This window comes from Ipomoea nil, unplaced genomic scaffold, assembly GCF_001879475.1.
Source record: "Ipomoea nil cultivar Tokyo-kokei standard unplaced genomic scaffold, Asagao_1.1 scaffold2480, whole genome shotgun sequence".
Taxonomy (NCBI): Eukaryota; Viridiplantae; Streptophyta; class Magnoliopsida; order Solanales; family Convolvulaceae; genus Ipomoea; species Ipomoea nil.
Genome location: NW_017618908.1, coordinates 6223498 through 6245102, shown reverse-complemented (window position 1 = coordinate 6245102; position 21605 = coordinate 6223498). Strand labels below are relative to the sequence as shown.

General features: G+C 36.9%; 2 protein-coding genes across 4 annotated transcripts in view; one reads left to right on the top strand and one right to left on the bottom strand.

Annotated features, from left to right (window-relative positions):
• LOC109153115 (twinkle homolog protein, chloroplastic/mitochondrial) overlaps nt 1–13110 on the bottom strand; it is a 28741-nt gene extending 15631 nt beyond the window's left edge. The window contains exons 1-9 of one of the 3 annotated variants that reach the window (XM_019300896.1): nt 12655–13110; nt 12446–12573; nt 10877–10932; nt 10734–10791; nt 10526–10639; nt 7090–7173; nt 6294–6380; nt 5856–5921; nt 5655–5771 (exon numbers count right to left, since the gene is read on the bottom strand). In XM_019300896.1, coding sequence (XP_019156441.1) covers nt 5655–5771; nt 5856–5921; nt 6294–6380; nt 7090–7173; nt 10526–10639; nt 10734–10791; nt 10877–10932; nt 12446–12573; nt 12655–12955 — 1011 coding nt within the window. In that variant the 5' untranslated portion in view covers nt 12956–13110. Of the gene's footprint in view, nt 1–5654; nt 5772–5855; nt 5922–6293; nt 6381–7089; nt 7174–7714; nt 7829–9925; nt 10040–10525; nt 10640–10733; nt 10792–10876; nt 10933–12445; nt 12574–12654 lie in introns of all 3 variants that reach the window. The other 2 variants (XM_019300893.1, XM_019300895.1) reach the window with 2 other exon arrangements.
• Nucleotides 13111–16858: 3748 nt separating this feature from the next.
• Nucleotides 16859–19795, top strand: LOC109153221 (berberine bridge enzyme-like 1). The gene is made up of 2 exons (XM_019301060.1): nt 16859–17376; nt 18431–19795. The coding sequence occupies exons 1-2, from the start codon at nt 16963–16965 to the stop codon at nt 19628–19630; spliced, it is 1614 nt and encodes a 537-aa protein (XP_019156605.1). The 5' UTR covers nt 16859–16962; the 3' UTR covers nt 19631–19795.
• Nucleotides 19796–21605: the final 1810 nt, after the last annotated feature.

Below are 21605 nucleotides of genomic sequence, written 5' to 3'. Positions count from 1 at the left end.
CATGGATCTGATCTGGTGGTCTCCGACGCTCTTCCGAATCTGATCTGCAGTCGCCGTCGTTTTTTATTTTCTTTTGTTTTAAAATAATTTTTAATTTCTTTTTAAATTTTTTAATTAATTACTTGTTGGTAACCTGCCACTGCAGGTCACTTGGGAACAATTTTCATGGTTTTACAATGTTGAATGGTCTAATTACACTTTTTAGTTGAGTGACCCAATTGCATTTTCACGTTACGTTCGATGGCTAATTTGAGCCTTATTCCCTTTTTAATTGATTTTGATCAAATTTCATTGTTCGATAGTATAAAAAAATTCATTTTTTGATGTGTCCGGAAAAATTGCACTTTTCGTCTATGAGGGCAAATTATGCTGTGGAATCATGTCTACCTTGCAAGGTGGACACAGTTTTAAAACAGTGTCGTTTTGGTGGAAAACGACACCGTGTCAATTAAAAAAAATTGCTTTCTTTCGCCGTTAACGGCGTTTGTCTTCATGAAGTCGATGTTCATAATTACTGAACTCTATGTTCATAATTATACAACTCTATGTTCATAAATTTTTGAAGTTCATATTCACACTTTTTGAATTCTATGTTCACAATTACAGAACTCTATGTTCATAATTATAGAACTCTATGTTCATAATTTTCAAACTCTAGAAGTCTATGTTCATAATTACTGAACTCTATGTTCATAATTTTTGAACTCCATATTCACAATCATTAAACTCTATATTCACAATTACGGAACTCTATGTTCATAATTACAGAACTCTATGTTCATAATTATAAAACTCTATGTTCATAATTTTTTAACTCTATATTCATAATGTTGGAAAAATAGCTTAAAATGGCATAAAATGGCATGTTAAGTGGCTATTTTGTGGTACAATTATCAGTGAGGTCCACTTCCGATTTGGGTCGGGTCAAAGTGGATTCGGATTCTTCGTAGTGAGACGAAGAGATCGATATATTGTACGCTCAAAACGGATAATGGGTGAATGAGATATTGATTCTCAAAGTAGACCCATTTGAGTTGGAAAATGAAGGGAAAAAGTGAGCTTTTGTCCCACATTGCTTTGGAATGAAGATTTTCCCCCCTTATATACAAGAGCTCTTTTGAAGCTTGTAGAATTGTATAGCATAGAGGCTCTCTCGCGCGGGGGGGGGGGGGGGGGTGGGGTGCAAATCAAATTCCAACTAGCAGAGATTGGAAAAGGCTTGATTCAAGCCCGAGCTCGTGTGCGCCGGCACGAATGTCGTCCGGAAATTGATTCAAGCCCGAGCTCGTGTGCGCCGGCACGAATGTCGTCCGGAAATTGATTCAAGCCCGAGCTCGTGTGCGCCGGCACGAATGTCGTCCGGAAATTGGCTGGCCTTGCGGGCTAAGTTATGCCAAACTTCGGTACACGAGAGTACAGCCACCTACTCTCGTGCTACATGAGAGCACGAGAACAGAGTCCACGAAAGGTGCAAGGGCCGAGCACGAGAACAGAGTCCACGAAAGGTGCAAGGGCCGAAACTGGATGAGGTCGAAAGTTGAGACCGAACCCTGTACGCTAACGTTCAGGAACTCGAAAGTTCTGACTGTTGAGGGGATTGAATTCATCTGTTACGGAATTAATTGTCTATTAATTCCAATTTTGAATTCTGAATTCAATTCCCAGGTAGTGGCCTGCTGTTATAGCTGTTGGAAGGCAGCTTTAATGTCATTTTTAATTGCCATAATAAAGGTTATTGGCTCCTTCAACCCTATATAAGAGAGGGTAGAGGCAGTAGAGTTTTACACATAGAAAATATAGAACACGAAAGTTCATCTTTTAGCCTCAAAACCTCTCTGCTTCTACTCTTTCTTTAAGTCATACTGTGTTCATAGCCATTGTCTTGCTCGCCGGATCCTTTGTTTGAATGCTCAAACATTGGATCATAGCAAGTTTTATCCTGGGAAGCCTAGGCCACAACGCTCCTAGCATCTACGGGAGGTGGCAAATAAGGTTTTAAGGAAAGAGTGCACATTTGACTCTTGCAAAAACCCAGCACCAAACACTAGCCAATTTTCTTCAAATTTTTCATCCCTTCTTTCCAGAAAATAATAGTCAATTTTTTATTTGATTATTATTTGTTTTCTACCAACGGTTCCTACACATAATTCACGAACTCTATATTCACAACGTCTCGCTGAGTTGTATTGACAAATTAAAAAAAAAAATGATTGGTGGAGGAAAACGGTGCCACTAATGAAACCGTTACTCCAAAATTATCAAACGGCATCGTATTGGAACTGTGTCCACCTTGCAAGGTGGACACTGTTCCACGACATAACAATTGAGGTAAGGGTGGGATGACCCGTTGTAAGGGTTCGCAGTCAATCCTTACAATCGTTATGCTATGGACCCGTGTCCAGCATGCATGCTGGACACAGTAGCTGTGCCGTTAGTGGCACCGTTCTCTTCCACTTTTTTTTTTTTAATAATTTCAGACCACTTTGTTACAAGAGTATATGTTCGTAATTTTATCACTATATGTTCATAATTGTAAGTTCATAATGTCAGAGCTCTGTGTTCATAATTGCATAACTATACATTCATAATTCCGTAACTGTACATTCATAATTCAATAACTGTAAATTCATAATTTTTGAAACTCTATGTTCACAATTTTAGAGCTCTATGTTCATAATTGTAAGTTCATAATGTTAGAGCTCTGTGTTCATAATTCCATAACTTACATTAATAATTCCATAATTGTACATTCATAATCGCATAACTGTATATTCATAATTCCATAACTGTACATTTATAATTTCATAAGTGTACATTCATAATGCCACAAACGAAGAGTTTCTTCGTCTCCAGCCATGGAGACGAAGAGTTTCTTCATCTCCGGCAATGGAGACGAAGAAACCGACCGGAGACGGTCGTCTCAGGCCGGTCCTGTTCTTTTTTTTTTTTAATAATTAATTTTGAAATTTTATTTTTTTAAAAATAATTAATTCGGAAGGTTGAACAGTTGGAAACCTTCAAATTTGAAGAATTGTTTGAAATTGGTTAGTTTAGAGACCCAATTGTTGATTTTTTAGGTTCGGTGGCCTAATTGAATTATTGTGTGCAGTTGGTTAGCGGATTGTATTAACGGTTAACAAATAACGAATTGTGTTAGCGGGTTTAACCAGCGGATTGTATCAGCGATTTGTAAAAAGATATTTGATAAAATTAACAGCTAACATGTAAAATGACCAAAAATGTATAATAATAATAATAATAATAATAATAATAATAATAATAATAATAATAATAATAATAGTATAAAAACAAAACAAACAAACAAACAAATAATAATAATAATAATAATAATAATAGTAAAAATAAAAAAAAAAAACAAACAAACAAAAAAGATGTGGGAATCCACTAATCCCTAGTCGAAAGAATTTAAAAAAAAAAAAAAAAAAAAAAAAAAAAAAAAAAAAAAAGGCGTTAGCTCCCTTATAAAAGGGAGTTCAACGCCCCTTTATATTAATTTGCCTCTTGCCGATCCCATATCAAATGGACAAGAGTGGAGAAGCCTAAAGCTTTTTTAAATAAAGAAGCATCAAGCTTCAAAACACAACATATATATGTGTATATATATATATATATATATATATATATATATATATATATTAATAATTAATAATAATTGGAGGGTGTTTTGGAGAAGGAAAATTCCTTCCCAAAACGCCAACCCAACACACGGCTAAAAGCAGAGTGTTGCATTTCAACGATTTGGAGCAATTCGCTGCTCTAAACCGTTGTTTCCAAACAATAGCTTTGGCGTTTTGACCATGGTCAAAACGCCAAAGTTGGCGGATTCGTTAATAACTAAACATGCCCTATATTATTATAGTTTCTTTGTTGGGTGCAGATTTTCCTATGCTTTTTTTTTTTCCTTCTATTCTTTTTATATCTCTGATGTTCTCTTTCATAATCACATGCAAAAATTTCTCAATATCTAAGATGAAGATGAAAGTCTGATCAATAATCACAAATGAACCGTACAAGACAATATAGCCATATAAGGAATAATAGAGAGTCCTACAACTACTGAACTACTAAGACTCCTAACACCCACTCAAGCATAAGGTGGGGAAGCTACATTGAGCTTGCTACAAAGAAAAGAAAAACACGAACCCAACAAAAGCTTTGTAAAAATGTCAACCAGTTGATCCTTTGTCGAGATGAAATGAACTGCAGCTCCTTCCTAAAAACATTATCACAGACAAAGTGATAGTCGATCTTAACGTGCTTAGTCCTAGCGTGAAACACCGGATTCGCACACAGGAAGGTAGCGCCCCTATATTGTCACACCAGAGCGTAGGCGAAGTAACAGGAGCTAACCCAAGCTCAGTGAGTGAAACCAGCGAAGTAACCTCTGCAGACACATCCGCTAACGCCTTGTACTCAGCCTCAGTTGAAGTTGAATAACCCTTATATGGGATATAGCTCAGCATTTTCAATGACCCCCCTCAATTCATCAGGTCCCAGATACATAAGCACCTAATATGTCAAAGGCATGCATAGCAGATGAACTTGGGTGGCAGAAAACAACAAAAGCAATAACTTTTTTTTTAATAGTTAACAAACAAGTGCAAGAATTACGCAGATTGAACAGTAACAACTAAGTTTAATAGATTTTACAGGACTCAGAAGCTCTGATCCTCTAATGTAATTTCTTTCCCACTTATAAATACAATCTCCATTTCTGGTCAAAGATATATACAACCACATCAAAGCAGAGTAACAAAGTAATAATATCAACTAGTAAAACATTCCAGATGAGGACTCATGAAGGGGAAAATATTTTCATTTAGAAAAGTATAATCATTAGGTTTATGAATTCCTGTGGATAAACCCACATGAAATAAAATTTCAAAATGAACATGCTTGCCTCATTTGCATCTTTGCAATGCCCATTAATCTTCTTAGGCCATTTCACTCGCCAGCACCTATTTAGCCAATAAATTTATGCCAATTACAACAAAAAAATAAATTCACATGATCATAACATCAAAGGAGAGAAATATAAACCTTTCTCTCCCTAAACGGCGGGCAAGTTCTTCAGCTAGAGCCTGGCCAGGTGCATCCCCATCAGTTGCAAGTATTATACGAGATGCCTATTAAAAATAAAATAAAATAATCAGAGAACCAAAACCTTCTGGTTGCAACATTTTCACAACATTATAAAAGAAATGAGTCAGCAAACCTTTTCAAAGAATTCTTTGCAGTTCCAAAGATATTTATACCTTGTGTCCTATCTTTACAGAATCCACATAAAACAAGCATTAGATCCAGCATTTGTAGACGATGTTTCATCACTAAGGAAAGTGAAGGTTGCTTATATCACATACAGACTTGAAAGAGCTTTGATCTTGTTATATATATTGCTTTTTCCTCATTCTTACCCATTACAAGAACCAATCTTATTTGGACTTCCGGACTGAAGGACAAGTAGCTAAATATTGATGCACATAGATGAAAAGAGCCGCTAGAATTAAAATAATGCAGCACATGGTAAAGCAAAGAAAGTAAGCAAATGCATTTTGAAAAATACAGAAAAGATATGAAAGAAAGAATCTCCTTAAGGATTGTGTTGACTATTGATTAAAATGTAAAATAGTGACCTGATCCTCGGGTGGCAACTCTTTTTTGGAAACAGATGCAGGAGCACCATTGGGGACGCTGACACAATTTCGAAAGCCAGCTTCTTCCATTGCAAGCTTGTCCATCTCACCCTCAACCTGCAATAAAAGAGTAGGCATTTACAAAGAGCACAATCCTTAAGTGCTTCTATAAAGAGGAAAATTTAAAAGACTTGAGATTACAATAATTATATCACTTGCTCCCGTTATATCATCCAATCCATACAATATCCTTTCAGTGTCACTTTCCTGAAAAGTAACAATGGCACAACAATCAGAGATTAGTAACACTGTGCCAAAAAAACAAAATAAAAAGCAAATGATATTCATAGTTTAGAATCAAAAGCATCAAGAACAATAAATAGAAGAAAATCTTAAAATGGAAAATCTGAATAGTTGTCACCACTTTTTATCATGAAAGAATTAAGAGGGAATTTCCCCAACTCAAAGGTGAAGAGGTTAGCCTTACAAATAAGACACAATAAGGGTTGAATCAATAAATGTGGATAATATGAATAATGTGTGAATGCAGCTAGTGGAGTTTGGAAAATAAACTGCAGCACTATATCAAGCTTTAAAATCAATGTGTTTCTTAGCTAAAGAAAGGGTATTGACAAGCACCTGCCAAAATCTTTTGCTTTTGTTTATATCCCGGTATTTGCAGCTTACAATTTCGCGATTCCTCCAATAAGGAAATGCAATAACAATCTGTATCAATAGAACTTTCAGAGAAGTTAGCCTGGGAAACATTGAATTCATCATATCCGTATGGAAAACCTACTATGGTAAGATGAGGTAATTAGAGCTTACAATATTTCTCTAATATGGGACAAGCCTTTACTAGTTCATTAAGGAGTTTGATCACTTTAAAGATTAAGAGGATGAGGGTTTCACAAAAGAAGAGAAGAACATTTAAAGAAACACAAATTTGCCGTACAAAATCAGACTTGCCAGAAGAGCAGCTGTCAAGCAGCCTTGTATATAAAGCCCTAGGTGAAATTTCCAAATGATTAAAATGGTCCAAGAGCCAATGGTGAAAGGTTCAAGAGCCTAATGAATTGCAAAGAATGGCCTCAAATAGGAACACAAAACTGAAAATTAGGTAATTCAAAGGGAAAAGTTTGAGAACTGATCAAAAACATAAAAATTAAAAAGAATATTTTAAAAATGACACGTGTCATGCTTGGGAAGAATTAACCAACTATACTCTGTCAATTTGGACTCAATTGAACAATTTTACAGGTTTAGGGGATTTGAATGGAGCTTTTTTTAATTAGGAACCTAATTGCAATATCCGAATGACTTAGGAGGCCAATTTGACCCTTTTTCCAAAATTAAATCAACTTTCCCCAAGTAGCCTCTTAATCAATCCAAGACTCTAAGTGCAATAATATTAAAATGCAATAAGATAACAAACCTGATTATAGGCTTTATGCTGCATGACACCATTTCTCCGCAAGGTTTCCCCAGAAATCATTCGCTGGGATAAGTATGCAAGTAGCTGAAATAACAGGAAAACAAAGCACTAAGTAAGTAAATTTGACAATTTGAAACATGATAATATAAAATCTTGGGATACAAAACAACATAAAGAAAACAGAATCTTGAGATTAAATTTGATAAAATGTGTTTTCTGGATGGTACATCTTGGTGCCTAAATAAATATAATCTCTCTACTTATCCAAAAAAAAAAGATCAACTATGAAGTTCATATTAAATAATCCTTAATATAAGGGGCCCCATTTATTCCATCAATACAGCACACCTATCAAAACAGCCATTAAGTGATGTGAAGAGAAGAGAGAGGGGCTTGGGCAGGGTAAAGAGAGGGGGAGCAGAAGAGGGAAGAGAGGAAGGATAGAGAAAGGTGGATCTAATTGTTTATATTGAGTATCATACTATCATATAATAGTGATTTTGCCTTAATGTAAAACTAACTATATAGGCATATGTAACAGACAACTTTAGGCAACAAATCAAAAGCAAAAGCGAGTAAAATAAGATTTTTAGGTGTATACTTACAAAGAAAAGAACTACTATACCTCGCTACTTAGAGGTTCCAATCTCAAACTTTGCTCATCTAACTGTCTGTATTTCTTATTTGATTTCAAGCTCTTCTTCATATCTCCATTTGTGGACTTCGTATCTCCCAATGCCTACAATCAAATTGTTATGGAATATAGAATATATATTTGATATATAGAATCTCTATATATTAGGCAGTTTATAGATTTAGGTAGGCAGGACATATGGAAACTTGTTTCCTATTCGTAGTCTTCTAGCACCTATTTATAGGACTTTGTATTCTCTTTTCTATATGAAAGTTTGAGACAATATATGACAGCACATTAGAAAAACTCTCTCCTTACTTTCGTAAAATGGTATCAGAGCCTTTACGATACTTTTTTTTTTCTCGCTCCGCTGACATCACCGCCCACCTAGGGAGGATCGCCGGTCACTGGTGACTGGATCTGGAAATTTCGGCGTCGTTCTGGGCTGCGCGTGGGCCTCATGCGCCGCCGCAACCCTCCGCCACGCGCCGGCACGTGCGGCCTCTCCACCCACCAAAAAAAAATTTACGACGACAGTTTCTGGGTTGCCTAATTCCCCTCTTCTCAGTTGTGGACTTAGTTTGGACCATTTGGCTTCCGTCATTTTTGTTCTACGGTCAGGTTGTTTCATACCCCTTCAGGCTCCCTTTTTTTGGGTGTTTTCTGGTCTGTTTGGGCTTAGTTTTTGGTGGGTACGGCTGAAAATAAGTTTGTTTTGGTGTGGTTTTGTGATTTGTATTAGTTGGTATGGCTGTGTATAGTTGTGCTGCTGCTGCTGCCGCCTTGGAATCTTGTGACGGAGAGGGTTATTAGTGATGGGCTTGCGTCTGGGGTCTCTCCTGACCTCTAGAAGGATGGAGTCCGTTTTGTGTTTTAGTGTTGTCTCGTTTTGTGTTTTGGTGCTGTCTTCTTTTGGTCCTATCTCGTTTTGATGCTGTCTATTTTGTTTTAGTCCACTCTCCCCTTTCGTTTTGAAATTGTCTCCTTTTTTATGCTCATCATTTGGAGCATACTTCTCTTTTGTTAGTCAAGATACTTCCCTTTTGCTAGTAAAGAATTTGTGTCCTCCAGTTTGGAGTTTGTCTTTTTTACCTTGTGTGTTCAAGCTTGTTCGGTCCACTTTGTGTTCACCCGGAGTTGCGGTATTGGTGGTGTCCAAGCTTCCGGTTCAGGGGAGGGGGTCCAATCCCAAGCTTGTTCGGTCCACCACGTTGAGTTCACCCAACTGTCCGTAGATATTGGTGGCGTTCACGGCTTTCGTTTCAGGAGGAGTATCCAATCTCAAGCTTGTTCGGTCACTTTGTGTTCACCCATTGTTCGTGGGATTCGTGGCGTTCGAAGCTTTCGTTGGAGGGGGAGTATGAGTATCCAATCTCAAGCTTGTTCGGTCACTTTGTGTTTGTTGTGGGATTCGTGGCGTTCAAGGCTTTCGTTTCAAAGGAGTGTCCTAAATGAACATGAGTTATTTGTTATTTAGTTATTTTGGGTTATCACTCATTTGTGTAACAAGCTGGACATGATTAAAATATATGCTCCAACTTGAGGGGGAGTGTTATGAAAAATAGAATATATATTTGATATATGGAAACTTGTTTCCTATTCGTAGTCTACTATTACCTATTTATAGGGCTTTGTATTCTGTTTTCTATATGAGAGTTTGAGACAATATATGACAGCACATTAGAAAAACTCTCTCCTCACTTTCGTAACACAAATAAACCATACCCATGTGTAAATGTTATGTCTAAAAAAAAGCATTTCTGGATGGAACATCTTGGTGCCTAAATAAATATAATCTCTCTACTTATCCCAATAAAAAAAAAAAAAAAAAAAAAAAAAAAAAAAAAAAAAAAAGATCAACTATAAAGTTCATATTAAATAATCCTTAATACAAGGGACCCCATTTATTCCATCAATACAGCACACCTATCAAAACAGCCATTAAGTGATGAGAAGAGAAGAGAGAGGGGCTTGGGCAGGGTAAAGAGAGGGGAGCAGAAGAGGGAAGAGAGGAAGGATAGAGAAAGGTGGATCTAATTGTTTATATTGAGTATCATACTATCATATAATAGTGATCTTGCCTTAATGTAAAACTAACTATATAGGCATATGTAACAGACAACTTTAGGCAACAAATCAAAACCAAAAGCGAGTAAAATAGGATGTTTAGGTGTATACTTACAAAGAAATGAACTACTATACCTCGCTACTTAGAGGTTCCAATCTCAAACTTTGCTCATCTAACTGCCGGTATTTCTTATTTGATTTCAAGCTCTTCTTCATATCTCCATTTGTTGAATTTGTATCTCCCAATGCCTGCAACCAATAAACCATACCCATGTGTAAATGTTATGTCTAAAAAAAATGCATTTCTGGATGGTACATCTTGGTGCCTAAATAAATATAATCTCTCTACTTATCCCACAAAAAAAAAAAAAAAAAAAAAAAAAAGGATCAACTGTGAAGTTCATATTAATTAATCCTTAATATAAGGGGCCCCATTTATTCCATCAATACAGCACACCTATCCAAACAGCCATTAAGTGATGTGGAAGAGAAGAGAGAGGGGCTTGGGCAGGGTAAAGAGAGGGGGAGCCGAAGAGGGAAGAGAGGAAGGATAGAGAAAGGTGGATCTAATTGTTTATATTGAGTATCATACTATCATATAATAGTGATTTTGCCTTAATGTAAAACTAACTATATAGGCATATGTAACAGACAACTTTAGGCAATAAATCAAAACCAAAAGCGAGTAAAATAAGATGTTTAGGTGTATACTTACAAAGAAAAGAACTACTATACCTCGCTACTTAGAGGTTCCAATCTCAAACTTTGCTCATCTAACTGTCTGTATTTCTTAATTGATTTCAAGCTCTTCTTCATATCTTCCTTTGTTAACTTCGTATCTCCCAATGCCTGCAATCAAATAAACCATACCCATGTGTAAATGTTATGTCTAAAAAAATGCTTAATGATAAGGCAATAAACAATTAAATATTCAAAACCATACCTGTGCGCTGCCTCTCCAGCCACATTTACCTCGAAAGCAGGTCCATAAAGCTGTATCCCTAGGAATTATTGAATTATATCATCTGCATACAGTTACAGGAAAGGAATATACTGCAATAGCTACAAAGTTTTACGACCAATTACCCTTTATGATCAATATAAAGAGATAAGCTCCTCACATTATTGTCCCCGCCTTTGCACTAAAGCAAGAGAACATTGCAAGAACACATTAGAATAAGAATTTGAAAACTATAAATAAAGGTAAAACAGACTACTAAACAGCTTAAACATAAAATGAAAAAATGTCAAAACATTGAAATTTTATGTTTTTTTAAGCACAAAGTGTTGAGGTTTCTGATTCATATTTAGACATTTACTTTTTATTATATCTGTCTCTAATCTAGCAGTTCCTAAATAGCAGAATCAATGTGAGTCCTTGCTGTTAAATAAGGCCATGACATGGTCCACCATCAATGTCCTCATGGGGAACTCAAACTTGTATAAGAACTGCCAATGGGAATTCTCCTTCTCATAGCTGACCTTTGACTTTGGTAATCCTTCCACATAGTGTGAAGTAACCACATGTCTTGGTTGGACTTGTCAAGAGACAGTCTTGAATCAAACTGACTGGAAGGGAAGTTGGTGTCCAATCGGCTTCACCCTGACATGGATCTGTCTGGTCATTCTTGAATGGTATAAGCAAGTTCATGCAGAAAAATGGGTTAATACCCAAATAGAGTGGCAACTTGAATGTATATACCATGTTGCCAACCCATGCACAAGCACCATGGCATTGATACCACTTATTTTTAATAATAAATCATTGATGGGCAACAAAGGGGTACCACCCAAAATTACAGAGAACATAACAAAATATACACCAAAGCCAAGACACTATACAACTTATGGTGCATTTGGGAGAGCGATGAGATTGGAGAGGTTGGACCAGTCCAATACTCCCACCAAACCCTCACCCCTCCATTTGAAAATCTATGAATCAAGTGATAGTCTGATAGACCACTCCAATTGCTCCAGCCGTAATTTATCCAAGCAGCCTTCCGGAGAGCAGTGGACCACTTCAATTGCTCTTCCAAATGCACGCTTAGAAAAGGTAAAGGACTACACGAGTTCAATACTGTCCAAAAAATCAGTTAAAGAGAGAACATTGAACTTTATTCTCCCTTGTGAACTACTATGTGAGTCAAATACCCTAGAATGGTATAGTCTTCAGAAGCTGAAGAAACAATTGATAACCATCCCTTTTGAAGATACAGAAACACATTGAAATGTTAAACCCTTGTCTTTGTGCAAAAATACTATGTTCCTGCCACAGTATGATGTATCTCTATTTATTCACTTTTAGAAAAGAAGCTCATCAAAATACTCTGGTAACTTCAACATAAGAAATCATAAATTTAGCAGGATAAATGGTAGGCATGAATCAACCAAACATTTTAATACCAGACTTTACAGAGCCTGTGTGACATGCTGAGTTGGCATTATATATGATTTAAAAACTATACACTACAGAAACTTGCATGAAAGAGCAAATGTAGGTCATTTCGATGACAACTGCATTCATATTCCCACTCGCCAAAACATATAGGTATGAAAAACAATATTATTTGTGCATACTGGAAGAAAAAAAAAAAAAAAAAAAAAAACCAATGGAACGGCCTGAGAACAGAGTTAATGCCAATTTAAAGTCATTACCATTGGACAATGCAATCCAGAGTATTGGCCAGGGGCACACGAAACACTATCTATACCGGCCTCCTTAAGTTTCTGGTTCAACAAGTTCAATCGCGAGGATTTCGCCTCGGGGCCATCTTCCAGGGAAACTATAAAAGCAACATAAACTTAACACCGTCAAAAACTGCTACTTCGTCACAAAATCATCAATCACAAATACGAAAAACAACCTGGCGGGGGAACGCGATGGGCCCTGTAGGACAAACGGGACGCCTGACGAGCGGGGGAGACGGGTTTGGAAGCAAATGCAGAGAAGATGAGAGCGTGGCCGTGAGTGTGGATGAGACGAGAAGGAGCTGAGGGCGTTATGGAATTCAAAACCGGTTTAAGCGCGACTATGAAGGAGGACTTCAAGGAAGTGTGAACCAGATGCTTGGAAGACGCCATTATCACCAGAAGATTGTTCAACTTACAGCTACAGCTACTGAAACTGTACGAGAAGAGTCCTCCGCGAGGTTGAAGGTGAAGCATAGCAGAAGCAACACGCTATTCCTCTTCTTCTTAGCTTTCAGGAAGCAGAAGCAGAAAGGAAATGGGCGGCTGCGAATATGAGATTGCTCATCTCCTTATTTGGTACTGATAGACTTCATTCATTCAACATGGCGATAAGTTTCTTGGGATGGGGTTATGGGTTATCTAGGGCTTAAGAGCCGGGGAAATGGGGTTTGGGTATAACCGGTTTACCAAAGTGATCCGTGTAAAATGATTCATTTTTCAAAAAATATTTTTCAAAAATTATTTTCATGATTTTTAAAATGGAAAAGGATGGTTAAGTATTAATTTATGTATTTATTATTCTTCATGCTTACTGAACCAATAAACTCAACCCGTGTATGTTATTTATGTATTTGTTTTTATTATAATTATTTTTTATTTTTTATAATAAGTTGCAAATTATCAAATTATGTTTGGTGCCATGAGTATGGACCATTTCAACGTTTTGTCCTCGGCTATTAAAATGTCTAAATTTTTTGAAAACTAAATGGGACAATTTTATTAAATCAAATGAGCAATACAATTTTGGGATAACATAAAATCAATTAAGCAGATCAGTTTGTGAACGAGTGGCTCTAGCCAAGACATGAGCACACTTATTCACTGATCTAGAAATATAACGAAAAAGACGCAATTATAAAGTGTCGGCAAAGCTCCTTACAAGCACTAATAACACAGCCTGCATATATAAGATAGGTCAATTCCATCCCATTCAGCAACTTGCAAAACTAGTTGACAATCAAACAATATTGCAACCTTAGTGTAACCTCGATCTTTAAGCCATGTTAAGGATTATTTAACAGCCATGGCCCTGCCAAGTGAGCATCATTTAGGCATCTTAGAGAACCATTTCTTGCTGCCAATAAACTACCAGCACTATCCGTGAGCATGCAGCCAAAAAAAGAAGAGTCAAGCTCGGAGAAAATCGTTGCGTCAACAAAAACTTTAACACATCAGAAGAGATTTGGGGAGTAGATTGTGCACAGTGGTTGGAGGAATCTTCATTTTCCAGAAACTGCGCCAGGCTACCAAGCATATTCAGCGTCTCATGCATGCCCGAGAGGAGACGGTAGTCATGTATTACGGAATACGATCCTCGAATATCACCCCGCCAGCCTCATTGATCATCAAACTGCAGCAATGCAAGGGGTATTTTCAAAACCAGACCAACATCTCGTGGCTGAAATAAAATATTTATGCGCTCTATATCACAGTCATGTGTTGTCTGATTTAAAAGATCACTGACCTTCATAAACTGCTGGTTATCCTGCATGGGGGTTTGAAGGAAGGGATGCTCTTCATCAGGTAACCAAGGCTGATCCCACACTTCTGTCTCTCGGCCAAAATTCTTGTCACATTTTATCTCTGACTATTAAATTTTTTAAATTTAGTCCAACAATTTTTAAATTCTTACCACATATGGTTACAGACTATTAAATTTTGTAAATTTGGTCCCATTACTATTAAATCATTGCCACATTTAGTCCATCCAACCTAAAATTTAGTTATCGATTAATTCCAAGAATTCTTGTTAAGCATTTGTTCCAACCCTCAACCCTCCTTTCTAGATTCATCGATATTGAATCCACAAAACGCACTTCTAATACATGTTATACTACATGTTATACTTTTGGAAGACTTTGTGTTATATCACCGGATCTCGATTTTTCATAGTGAAATGTAACTAATGTATCTCCTTCTTAAAAAGTTTCTCCATAAAGGCCACGAACAATTGCTCATGGGTTGGCTAAATAAGGCGTAGCTGATCGTATAGTATTACTACAGAATCAACTTGAACAAGAATAACTTGACCTGATTTGAGGGGATCTTTTTTTTGTCTTTTCACAAATAAACACATGAATTATCTTATGAGTCAAATTATTATTTTTCTAATAGTTTTTTACAAGGGGAATAAAGCTCAAATTAGCTAATGAACCTAATGTGATTATGTGAACATGCAATTTGGCCACTCAACTAAAAAAAAAAAAAAAGTGCAATTAGACCATTCAACATTGTAAAATCATGTAATTTGTCTCAAGTGACTTGCAATTGCAGGTTACCAACAGGTAATTAGTTAAAAATTAAAAAATTTAAACAAAAAAAAAAGGCTCCGATCGTCTCCATTGATCTGGAGACGAAAGACAACCATATACGAGATGGCGAATGACGCAGCGAGGGAGTGCAACGAGGCGGCGAAGCTGATGTGTGGGCAAATGGCGAGAACGAACTTTTCTTACAATGCCGACGATCACAAATCCTCCAACCCTCTCTCTTGTCTTCTCCTTGGCGAAATCTGTCTTTGGGTACCCTTTTGTTGTCACATGGATTTAGAGTACTCATTTCGCTTTCAAAGGCATTCCCCACCTTATGGTTTCCCTTATTACCCATGCACGAAAATTAGAAGGGCAAACTTCAGTTGTTATAGAATCCACAACCATGTAATGACTAGTCAAAAATAAAATTATAAGAATGTACTCGTTCCAAACGCTTTGAAAAACAAGCAGCAAATGAAGATTGTGAATTTGGTGTGGAAGATGATGGAGCTGGTTAATGGCGAGAATGAACTTCCCTTACAATGCCGGCGATCACCAATCGTCGTCTTCTTCAAGAAAATTCATCTCTGCTAATCTGATAGCCAAACTGCAGAGATGCCAAATGACGTCTCACAGTGTCGCCAAAAGACCCACGGCTCAAGCCAGGGCGACGGAGCTCCGGCGAAGAACCTTGTGCAAAGCGGCGCAGAAATGCAGCCCATGGCTTTTTCGTCTCCAGATCCATGGAAACGATCGGAGCCCTTTTTAATTTTTTTTTTTTTTAACTAATTACCTGTTGGTAACCTGCCAATGTAAGTTACTTGGGACAAATTGCATGATTTTTTGAATGGTCTAATTACATTTTTTTTAATTGAGTGATTCAATTGCATTTTCACGTTACGTTTAATTGCTAATTTGAGTCTTATTCATTTTAAAAACTTATTTTTTCCTCCCAAAATCACTTTCTGTGTTTTTTTTTCCAATGGGACTAAATAATGTTATAAACTATTTATTTTATCAACTTTGTAAGTTAATATGATATTGAGTTAATGATATTATGATTACATAATAAAAATATTATATACAAACATTAATAATGTTAAAATCTAAGTTAAATATATTAAAATTATATTACAAACTTAAATTTACAAGCACTGAATATTTTTTACAATAAATACAAATTATTTAATTAGAAGGGATATTAATTGTTAATTATAGTATTAGAGAATCAATCTATCCAATATGAAAATTTTAATAGTGAGGGATCAAATATGACAAATTGACACGGATGTAAAAGTCGTGGGACCCATTAGATTAGGATTATCTTAATATTTTTCATAGTAGATTACGTAGTGGCTCTGTTTGGTAAATTTTTGGATAGCTAATAGCTTGATATAACTAGTTGATAATATTAGTTGTTGTAGAAAAGTGTTTGGTAAATTAGCTGTTAGCTGATAGCTGTTTGGTATAATTTTTTTTTTCTGAAAAAAGCTAATTGAAGAGTAATTTTTTGAATTTTAGCATTTTTAACTAAATCAAACACTAGGACTATGTGGTCTAATGGTACTCGGGTTGGACTTCCATTTGGAAGATTATGAGTTCGAGCCGTTACTACAATGTAATAGAGCCAATAACTTTTAAAAAACAAAATTAAATCAAACAATTAATAGTGGTCAAATAAACTAAAATTGACTTATATAAACCATTTTTTTTTTTTTTACCAATCAGGGCCAGTATATACATGAATACAGATGATAGCTAGAAGTCAAATATAACAAGGATGGACCAAATCTAGGATTTTATTTAGGAAATGAATTAAATTTCTCTTGATACGGCGTAATGACCCATAATAATAATGGGAAAGAAGTCGCGTATTCACATTATCATTCTCCCTTTTAAACAACATAAGCGCAGCGATCATTTTCCAGAAACACAAACACACATTGAACGATGATGATGTCGTCGTCTTCTTCTTCTACCTTTCTTGTTTTTCTGGCACTTTGCAGCATATTCAATTCTTGTTTTTCCGACGATTCTTTTGTTCAGTGTTTATCCAACGTTACTGCTAATCCCATTCCCAAAGACGAAGTTTCCAGGATTGTCTATGATTCCGGCAATGCTTCGTTCCCGTCCGTTCTGCAAGCGTATCTGAGAAACCGGCGTTTCAACGCCACTTCATCTCCCAAACCGGTTGCGATCGTGACGCCTTTGCGGGAGTCCCATGTCCCGCCGGTGGTGCTGTGCGCTAAAGCCATCGGCGTCCAACTCAGAATCCGCAGCGGCGGACATGATTACGAGGGGCTTTCGTACGTTTCCAACGACACCTTCATCATCCTCGACATGTTCAACCTCCGTAGTATCCAGGTTCTGTAACGTGTGGCTCTGTTTGCTTAGTCATTGAGTCATCCTAATTTATTTTTATTATCTGCTTAAATATTGAGTATGTTTTGATTTTTGGGAGAAAATTGTGTAACGTTTTTCTATTTATTACTAGTATTTATTATGTCATTTACTGATAGTGGTAAATGTGTAGATATGTACTAGTGTAAAGGATTATGTCCACCAACTAGTGACTATGATTATGATTATTGGGGGAGGTAGGTGACCATTTGTTATAGAAAAATACTATGTGTACTTCTACTTTATACTCCTAATAAATTATGGAGAAAATGGTCAAATAAGTCTCTAAATTTTACTCCAAAGATCAATTAGACTCTTAAATTTTTAAAAGGTTCAATTAAACATTCAAACACGTCAAATTGGATCAGGGAAGCCCAAAAATCGGTAAATGACATGTTATTACCGATCATTTCAATTCCGATGACGAATTCCGGCCACTGATGACGAATTTCGACCATCGGCGACAATTTCTGGTCGTCCGTTCGTCTTCCCCAGTGTGGAAGATGACCAGACGGTCGAAATTTTTCGTTGGTGGCCGAAATTCGTCATCGACGGCCGGAATTGAAATGACCTGTAACATGTCATTTACCGATTTTTGGGTTTCATTGACCCAACTTGACATGTTTGAGTGTTTAATTGAATCTTTTTAAAGTTTAGGGGCTTAATTGACATTTGAGGTAACATTTAGGGGCTATTTGACCCTTTTCTCTAAATTATGAGGTAGCCACTTATATTGAGACTCGCATAAAAAATAACTTATCAAAAATCTGTTACATCAAGAAGTAAAATTGAGAGTGTGTGTATTAAAATTCTTTGCTAATAGTTATAACTTTTTAATATGCAATGATCATTTATTATTATAAAGAAATAAAATTTAACATTTGTTATTAGCTAACTTTTGGTGTGTATGCTTTATAGGTTTGAGGGTGTTCGTGTATGAAGGGACTTTAATCATTGAATGATATGGCTAGAGATTAGCAGAGTAATCATTTTATTACACATATTTATGTGCTTACAGGTTGATATCGCCGGCGAGACTGCGTGGGTGCAGGGTGGCGCCACCCTCGGCGAGTTCTACTATGGGATATGGGAGAAGAGCGCGGAGCATGGGTTTCCAGCCGCAGTGTGCCCTACCGTGGGGGTGGGAGGCCACATCACCGGCGGCGGATACGGCAACATGATCCGCCGCTACGGCCTGACCTCCGACCACGTGGTGGACGCTAGGATCGTGGATGTGAACGGTAGAATTCTGGACCGGAAGGCTATGGGGGAAGATCTCTTCTGGGCAATCAGAGGCGGCGGCGCCGCCAGCTTCGGCGTCATCTTGGCCTACAAAATCGAGCTCGTTAAAGTCCCCAAATCTGTGACATATTTCCGGGCAGAAAAATATTTCGGCCAAACCGAGAACTTCAACGACGTCATTTCCCAGTACTTCAACGCCGCCAGCAAAACCGACGACAATCTTTTCATCAGGCTTATGTTGCAGGTAACAACCCCGCCGGGCAGCCAAAACGTCACCGTCCGAGCATCCTTCGTCGGATTATTCCTCGGAGATTCCAACACGCTTATCTCAATCCTAAACGACCAATTCCCGAAATTAGGGCTAAACCTCTCGGATTTAACCGAGATGAGTTGGATCCAATCGGTTCTAACCTGGGCGAACTTCGACAACACCACAAAACCCGAAACATTACTGAACAGAACCCCCGGCAAGTCAAGCTTTTTCCGGCGAAAATCCGATTACCTGCAAAAGCCCTTTCCAAAGGAGTCTCTCACCTCCCTGTGCGAGAAACTTCTAGAACTGGGCAACACAGGCCTCACATTCAACCCATACGGCGGAAGAATGGCGGAAATCCCGTCGACCGAAACGCCGTTCCCCCACCGCGCCGGAATCCTGTTCAAGATCCAGTACGCCGTGAACTGGAAAGAAGAAGGCGCGGCGGCGGACGAGAAGTACAGCTCGCAGATAAGAGAGCTCCATAGCTTCATGACGCCGTTTGTTTCGAGTAATCCGAGGCAGGCGTATATCAATTACAGAGACATCGACGTCGGAATTAACCACCATGGGGCTCATAGCTACGAGGAAGGGAAGGTTTATGGAGAGAGATATTTCGTGGGGAATTTTGAGAGGTTGGTGACGGTGAAGAGCAGGGTGGATCCCGAGAATTTCTTCCGGTATGAACAAAGCATTCCAACTCGAAATCAAACCTTAATTTAATCGAATCTTGGTCGGATCGAAGTATCCACCGCCGCTTATTAAAATTTAAAAATAATATATTAATATTGACAGATATTAATATATTTGCTAAATTTGCTTTATTTGTTCCCTTTCTCAAGGTTTATTTTGATTATGAGCATATAATATATAAATATTAATGTGTAACTCAATTATTATTTTAATTAATTTTTTACTTAAGACGAAACACATATATTACTTTAACAATGTTATTTGTGAGTAGGTGTATTTGGATATCCGACAAATTAAATAACTTTACTTTTAATATAATCATATCTCTTTTTATTAAAAGAAGAATGTCACGTTCTGAAATAATATGGAAAAAAAAATCTTTAGACTGTATGATTTAATTTGTAATCATTTAGATAATGGACTAGTGGAGTGTTTGCACGCCTAGAGGAATGGAATGAAATGGAGACAAATTCATTCCCCATTTTGTGGAGAGAGTGTTGAGGCAGTGGCCATTTGGTGGACAAGTGGACCGTGCAAAAGTGGAAACTTAATTGAACACATTTTGCACATTAATACTCCTACACCACAAGTGCACAAAGCTACACTCAATTACGATTTTCACAACCACCTCTTATTACCCTGCCATAACTATTACAAAGAAACAAAAACAAGTGTTTCTCTTTCAGACTTGAAAAGATATTTCTAATGAAACACTCTTTCCCCTTTATTGGCAAATATTCGTATTGCTCGTTCTTTGCATTCGTCTTTTCTGTGCTTGTTCTTCAAGTCTTCTAGGGTATTTATATATGATAAAAGTTATCTGTTCGTTGATCAACTTTCGATCTCGATCATTCATCTTGCTGCGTAGTTGATCAGATAAAATCGCCAACTTGATCTGCAACTCTAAATATTAACCTTTGCGCCGTTGTCAGATAAATTTGAAATTTCATCCATTGCTCTTCTTGGAGAGACATACTTTGGCCCTGTTTGGTAAAAAATTGGCCTATAGGCCAATTTTGGCTTATTTGACCACTATTAATTGTTTGATTTAATTAAAATATCAATATAGATGTTTGGTTAATTAGCTTTTTGCAATTCCAAAAGGCTAAAATTCAAAATGCTACTCCAAGCAACTTTTTCAATTAGCTTTTTGAGAAAAGAAATTATACCAAACAGCTATCAGCTAACAGCTAATTTACCAAACATTTTTCTACAATCAACTAATGTTATTAACTATTTATACCCTCTAATTAACACAATCAACTAACAACTAATAGCTATCAGCTAACAGCCATTTTACCAAACAGGGCCTTTGTGTAAATAAACTTCTTTTGTTCTGGCATAATTTACCTTTGGAAAATGTATCCTCCAAATTTGAATCGTCTATCCATGTGAAATCTTGACTTTGTAGTTGCATTATTGATCTGATGAATTAAGTTGACCTTCCAAATATTTTAATCCGTTAATTCTTACTTGAGCATAAAATAATTATTTTTCGATTTACTGATTCTTGCTTGAGCTCAAATAATTTCTTCGTGAACCAACCTCATCATCCTTTCCGTTTCCAATCTTGTTCATGCAGTCCACGTAAAATATAATTTAGCATCCTTTCTTTCTCTTATGTAGAGTTCTATTTTTAGAGTATTAGTAGAACTCTATTTTTAGAACATATAGTAGAGTGGACAGTAGAGCCATGCATGGTGTATGAACTATAGTAGTAGAAAACTTTGAGCTCTAAATTTAGAGCTCATGGAATGCTTGGGCTCTAGAAGTAGAGACTTGCATGGCCTCTAGAATTAGAGCATGCAGTAGAGCACTTCCATTTCCATGCTAGTGGTGGGGTCCACTTTGCATTCATGCTAGAAATAGAGCTCATATGCCTTCAATGCTATTTGTAGAATTCATTCCACTCAAATGCTAATTTTAGAGCTCATCTCATCCGTTTGATGGTAGTAGGATTCCACTCCAATGCTAATTTTAGAGCTCATCTCATCCGTTGATAGTA

Coding starts and splice junctions, on each gene's coding strand:
- LOC109153221 (XM_019301060.1), top strand. CDS start 16,963: ATGATGATGTCGTCGTCTTCTTCTTCTACCTTTCTTGTTTTTCTGGCA. Junction 17,377..18,430: donor TCAACCTCCGTAGTATCCAG/GTTCTGTAACGT, acceptor ATGTGCTTACAG/GTTGATATCGCCGGCGAGAC.